Source organism: Hordeum vulgare, chromosome 7H (genome assembly GCF_904849725.1).
Source record: "Hordeum vulgare subsp. vulgare chromosome 7H, MorexV3_pseudomolecules_assembly, whole genome shotgun sequence".
NCBI lineage: Eukaryota > Viridiplantae > Streptophyta > Magnoliopsida > Poales > Poaceae > Hordeum > Hordeum vulgare.
Window position 1 is genome coordinate 605,412,968 of NC_058524.1, and position 6,880 is coordinate 605,419,847.

Genomic DNA, 6,880 nt, shown 5'->3' on the forward strand with positions numbered 1-6,880 from the left:
GAAGGAAAAAAGAAGCCACTCGACCCGACCCAGCAGCCAGGAGGAAAAGATGAGGAGATACCCGGCCGATACCAATCCGTCCCGTCCCGTGGTTGCGACTTGATGAGAGCGAGAGGACGACGCACACCCGTTGCTGTCGGGGCCGCTCCGCCAGATCCGTCCGTCCCCAATCCCCTCCCCTGCTTTTCTCGCCTCCCACCACCAACAATGGTCCACCCTCCACTGATTCTTTCGTGCTTTGCTTAGCAAGCAACCGCCCACCATCGATCGATCGGCCATCATCCCCTGGGAGCAGTGAGAATTTGGGCTCTCGCTATGCCGTTGACGGCGAGCTCACTCCACTCCGTTTTTTTACAGGTATAAGTAAGTAAGTAGGAGTAGGAACAGCAACGCAGGCGGAAAATGCTCTGATAATTTTAACGGGAAATAAAGTCTGGTGGACGGACTGCTACGAGCCATTTCTTGCAGGTGTAATCATTTCGCTCTTTACACGCACGCACGCACGCACGCTTCCTCAGCAAGGAAAATTAAAGGGCGCCTTCGGCAGCACTCGCTCCTGTCGCTGACGCACGGGGCCCGTCCGTGCGCTCGGCTCGGCTGCAGAGCCTGCCTCGAGCGGCGTCAGCAGTGAGCTAGCTCGCTGGTGGCAGGGGCGATAGTAGCTGACGTGCGGGCCAAGGGTCTGCCTTCCTTCCTTTTCCCCGCCGGTGAACGGCGCCGGCGCCTCAGGCGTAGAGGACCTGCGCGTTGCAGGGCGCGAGCCCGACGAACTCGGCGGGGCCCTTGACCACCTCCCACTCCACCCGCTCCTCCTCCTCCGCCGCCGCGCCGACGGTGCCGACGGCGACGTCGAGCCCGGCGCCGACCACGTAGATCCTGCGCCTGCCGCCGCCGACCTCCTCCAGCTGCCCGGCCACCACGTGCGGCCGCCGCACCTCCTGCGGCACCCCGCCGCCGGCCACCATCCGCCACTCGTCCCGCGCCTCGTCGTACCGCTTCAGCCGCCACTCGCCGTACTCGGCCACGATGTACATCCGGCCGCCCGACACGGCGCAGGAGCCCGTCCACCCCTCCCGCATCCCGCGGGCCATGTCCGACCACGCGTCCGTCGCCGCCTCGTACACCGCGCCTCGCGGCGCCCGCTCGAACGGCCACGCCCACCCCTCCGTCACGTACAGCTTGCCGCCGGCCGCCGCCGCGTCGTACCTCGCCACGGCCGCGCCGCCCCGGGCCGCGGCCTGCGCCCACCGCCCGGCCTCCGGGTCGAACACCTCCGCCTCGCCGTCCTCCCCGGCCACCACCACGCGCCCGCCCACCTCGCCGGCCGCCATGTAGCCCCTGGGCATCCTCATGCCGGCCACCTGCCCCCACCCGTTGGTCGCCGCGCTGTAGACCGACACGCTGCTCACCGCCTTGTCGCCGCCCTCCTCCACGCCGCCGATCACGTAGATCTCGCCGCGAGCGGGGAGGCCCACGACAGCGAACGAGCCGGCCGCCGCGCCGCAGGGGACCGGGGGCAGCAGCAGCCACCGGCGGGAGAAGGGGTCGAGCGCCTGGCACTGGAGCCGGCGCGAGACGGGGTCGAAGGCGAAGGCGAAGAGGAACGGCAGAGACAGCGAGACCGTCGCCGTCGCCGCCGGCGGGGTCGAAGCCTTGGCGGCCCCCGGCGCGTCGGTGAGGAACCGGTTCCAGTTGGAGGACACGGTGCGGAACAGGCGGTGGTAGAGGAAAGGGAGGTGGAGGAGGCACTTCTCGGCCACCTCCTCCGGCAGGCCGGGGATGAGCTCCATCACCGCCTCGTCCTCCCTCGCCTCCTCGCCGCCGGCGCCCAGCACCTGCTGCTTGCACGCCGACGAGAAGCTCATCGCGCGCGGCGGGACGGCGTTCTTGGTGCGGCTTTGCGGGGAGCGTTGCTCTGAGCGTGCTCTGGCTGTGGTCTGGGAATGGAGGATTGTGGGGGAGGGAGGGGAGCGGTGTGGAATTTATAGAGCGGGAGAGTGGGAAGCGGGTGCGGATGCGCGCACTGGCGCTGGCTGGCTTTTGGCCTTTGCGCTCGGGCCTGTGGAGGGAGGGATTCGTCAGAGCTTCGGATCTGGCCATGTGGTACGGAGGTTCCTGGCCGTCTGATCGAGGTTCCACGCTCAGATCTGGGCTCTGGAGTGTCATCCTTGCGCTGTATGGTTTTAATTTTATCAGTGCGCTATACGTACAGCTCTGGGCGGAGCAGCACCGAAGGCCGCACGTACAGCGGTACAGCCTTGTTGTTGCACACGTGTAATGTCGTTGGATCGAGGATGCTTATCCAAGCGTTCAAAAGAAAAGGATCCTTATCCAATTGGCCTAAACAGATAACACTTTTTCATTTCAACAAAAAAAAGTCACTTTTTCAGTGAAATAAAATGACTTCTGGACGACGTATGATGAGATTGGGTATTTGAAAAGCATGTGTATATAATTGTTCTAAAAGAAAAAAAAGTGGTGTCACGTCTTATGTGAACTGACCGGGCGCGTCCGCGAGGCCTCATATCCTCCCTATATTCGAGATGGATATGAGGGTTCGCGGACAGGCCGGACATATAGAGACGATATGAGGGGGTCCGGTTAGGTCTCTTTTTCTTTTTTCTCTTCTCTCTACTGTTCGGTCACCGTTCGGACGTGTCCATGGGTCATTTGAGAGGTCCGGTTGTAGATGCTCTTAGCCCGTGCAATTTTTGGTCCACCCGCACGTTTTACACCCTCCCTCCCCCCTCCCCCCCGCGCCACCCCCACAATTTCCGCTCCACCCCGCACGTCTTGCTCGTTTCATGCTTGACTCCCGAAGTCTCCTTTTATGGGTTGCCTTTTTTTAGTTTCAGTAATAAAATAGAAGGGATTTGGAGTCGAAGCAGGGACCTTACAGCTCAAGTAGTTTTGGAAATCTACCATCAACCATCTAGATAAACTCTATGTCATGATTTGATTCATGATAGATAATTTTCATACCTTCATGTTGAGGTAGACTCATGTACTTGCAGATCTGATCGAGTGTTATTTTGTTACCTTTTTTTTACAATTTTTTTACCTACAAAATTAAAAAAATACATTTTTATCAAAATATATAGGAGTTGTGAGTTAAGCTCGTGGTTTTAACATAGAAGACTCTTGTACGTAGATATGAGTTAAGTTCGTGGTTTTAACATAGAAGACTCTTGTACTCTTGTACGTAGATATGAGTTGAGCTCATGGTTTTAACATGGCAATTTACTCACCGCAACACTGATAACTTATGTACAAATATTGTAGAAAACCTCGATCGGGTGATCTCATATTTTCGAAACACACCGTGGTAACTCATATGCAAGTAGTGTGATAATAGACGCACCCTATATGTGATAACTTTGACCCAGTGGAGGAGTGTTGTTTGAAAACATATCCCGAGTAAGTTATGTGTAAATTGCATGGTAACTCACGCACATCAAACTTGATCACTTATGTAAAAACAACGTGATAACTTCTATACAAACATCCTTATAGCATGCTAGTGGACCGGCCCAGAAAAAACAACTTGTTTTTGGCGAGATATAGATCTCATAACTTGATGAACAAATATTATGTTAACTTTGGTCCAGAAAAATAGTTGCATAAATATAACTCAACATCTTAAGTGGTATGTACTACTCGTGGTAATTTTAACCCGGCAAAAAATAGTTGTTAAATACAAAACTTGATGACAACAATATAAATAGGATATTAATATCTGCATCACAAACCAGATAACTTAGACACAAACAACACGATAACTTTGACTTCAGATTTTTCATTTAGAAACATACCTCCGGAAACTTATGTGTAAAATAACATGGTAATATATGCATCGCTTACCCGATAATTTTTATTTTGGGGGAAAATGTTGAAAACTCATCCGTGATATCTTCTGCATAAATAGTATGGTAATATATGCGCAACAGATATGATAACATTGGTACAAACACCATGATAACTTTAATCTGAGAAAAAAAAGGTTGTCTAAAATGTAACTCTAGTAATTTTTGTGTAAATATCAGGATAGTACGCACCACAACTTTGATAACTTAGCTACAAAGACCACGGTAACTTTTTTACTTGGGGATAATATTGGTGTGTGTGAGTTATCACGGTGTTTGTGGGTGAGTTATCAGGTTCATGGCATATAAATTATCATGTTCTTTACAGAGAAGTTTTTGGAGTGTGTTATAACAACTTTTTTTCCATCTGGTCAAAAACGTTATCACAATGTTTGGACGTGAGTTATCGGGTTCGTGGCGTAAAAATTACCTTGCTCTTTTACAGATAAGTTATCGGGTGTGTTACAACAATATTTTTTCTTCGGGTCAAAACTTACCACGGTGTTTATGAGTGAGTTGTCAGGTTTGTGGTGTACAATTACCATGTTCTTTTATAGATAAGTTATCGGGTGTATTACAACAATTTTTGTACCTAGGGGCAAAAAGATACCGCGGTACATGAGTTATCACGTCTATGATGCACTAATTACTGTATACAAAAGGGAAGAGAAAATGGTAAAGAAAGAAAGAAACTAACTTGTTTTTTTGGTCATGCATTTAGCAGTGCACATATTTATCAACCCTCTTTGTAATCACAACTTGAAACCAGGCTAGGTGGATAGGAGACGTGACGATTGTTCAAGAGATAGAGAGTTTGACTCCCACCTCCTTTAACCTTTTTTTACTATGCCGGAAAATATATGGGGAGCGGGAGAAGTTGCGGGATCGACAAAAAAGGATGTGTGTCAGAAAAATCAGAGATCAAAGAGGGGCGGGAGAAGCGGATCGTGGGAGCATCGTTCGGATCTATCCCTATAAATGGAGCGTTCGGAAGTTAGTTGCATATACCAAAAAAAAGTCCTTTAAAATGTGCATCCAAAAACATGCTTTTTGTGGTATACAGCTCATGATTTTTTTATTGGCACCATTTTTTACCACGCTAGAAAATATAAGGGAAGCAGGAGAAGTGATGGGATTGACAAAGAAGGATGTGCGTCGTAAAAATCAGAGATTGATAAGGGACGAGAGAAGTGGATCGTGGGAGGATCGTTCGGATCTATCCTTAGAAATTGATGTTGGAGAACGTTGCATGGGAAATAAAAAAATTCTACGCACATGAAGACCTATCATGGTGATGTCCATCTACGAGAGGAGATATGAATCTACGTACCCTTGTAGATCGAACAGCAGGAAGCGTTAAGAAACGCGGTTGATGTAGTGGAACGTCCTCGCGTCCCTCGATCCTCCCCACAAACAGTCCCACGAACCATCCCGCGATCCGTCCCACGACCCGTTCCGATCTAGTGCCGAACGGACGACACCTCCGCGTTCAGCACACATACAGCTCGACGATGATCTCGGCCTTCTTGATCCAGCAAGCAAGACGGAGAAGTAGATGAGTTCTTCGGCAGCGTGACAGCGCTCCGGTGGTGGTGACGATCTACTCCTGCAGGGTTCCACCCGAACACCGCAGAAATACGATATAGAGGAAGAACTATGGTGTCTAGATTTGAGTTGACGTGGCAAAAGTTGTCTCAAATCAGACCTAAATCACCACTATATATAGGAGGGAGGGGGAGGAGGCTTGCCTTGAGGGCCAAGCCGTCAAGGATGCGCCGGCCAAGGGAGAGGAGGAGTCCTACTCCAATCCTACTCCAATTAGGATTGGAAAGTGGAGTCCTTCTCTTCCTTCCCACCTCTTTTTTTTTCTTTGGTTTTCTTTCCTTGGCGCCAAGGCCCTCTTAGGCTGTCCCACCAGCCCACTAAGGGCTGGTGCGCCACCCCTAGGCCATTGGGCTTCCACCGGGTGGGTTGCCCCCCTCCGGTGAATTTCCGAAACGCATTCGTCACTCCCGGTACATTCCCGGTAATGCGTGAAAACCTTCCGGTAACCAAATGAAGCCATCCTATATATCAATCTTCGTTTCCGGACCATTCCGGAAACCCTCGTGATATCCGTGATCTCATCCGGGACTCGAAACAACATTCGGTAACCACACACATAACTCAACTATATACTAAAACATCACCGAACCTTAAGTGTGCACACCCTGCGGGTTCGAGGACTATGTAGACATGCCCCGATACACTCCTCGGTCAATATCCAATAGTGGGACCTGGATGCCCATATTGGATCCTACATATTCTCCGAAGATCTTATCGGTTGAACCTCCGTGTCAAGGATTCATATAATCCCGTATGTCATTCCCTTTGTCCTTCGGTATGTCACTTGCCCGAGATTCGATCGTCGGTATCCGCATACCTATTTCAATCTCGTTACCGGCAAGTCTCTTTACTCGTTCCATAATACAAGATCCCGTGACTTACACTTAGTCACATTGCTTGCAAGGCTTGTGTGTGATGTTGTATTACCGGGTGGGCCCCGAGATACCTCTCTGTCACACGGAGTGACAAATCCCAGTCTTGATCCATACTAACTCAACGGACACCTTCGGAGATACCTGTAGAACACCTTTATAGTCATCCAGTTACGTTGTGACGTTTGATGCACAAAAGGTATTCCTCTGGTGCCAGTGAGTTATATGATCTCATGGTCATAGGAATAAATACTTTACACGCAGAAAACAATAGCAATAAAACGACACGATCAATATGCTACGTTCATAGTTTGGTTCTTGTTCATCACATGATTCTCCTAATGATGTGATCCCGTTATCAAGTGACAACACTTGTCTATGGTTAGGAAACCTTGACCATCTTTGATCAACGAGCTAATCAACTAGAGGCTTACTAGGGACAGTGTTTTGTCTATGTATCTACACATGTATTTGAGTTTCCAATCAATACAATTATAGCATGAATAATAAATGATTATTACGAACAAAGAAATATAATAA

At 50.1% G+C, this 6,880-nt stretch overlaps 1 protein-coding gene across 1 annotated transcript; it reads right to left on the minus strand.

Annotated features, from left to right (window-relative positions):
• Positions 1-394: 394 nt before the first annotated feature.
• Positions 395-2,105, minus strand: LOC123408591 (F-box protein AFR-like). The gene has a single exon (XM_045101666.1). It carries the CDS (start codon positions 1,863-1,865, stop codon positions 726-728), a length of 1,140 nt encoding a protein of 379 aa, XP_044957601.1. The 5' UTR covers positions 1,866-2,105; the 3' UTR covers positions 395-725.
• Positions 2,106-6,880: the final 4,775 nt, after the last annotated feature.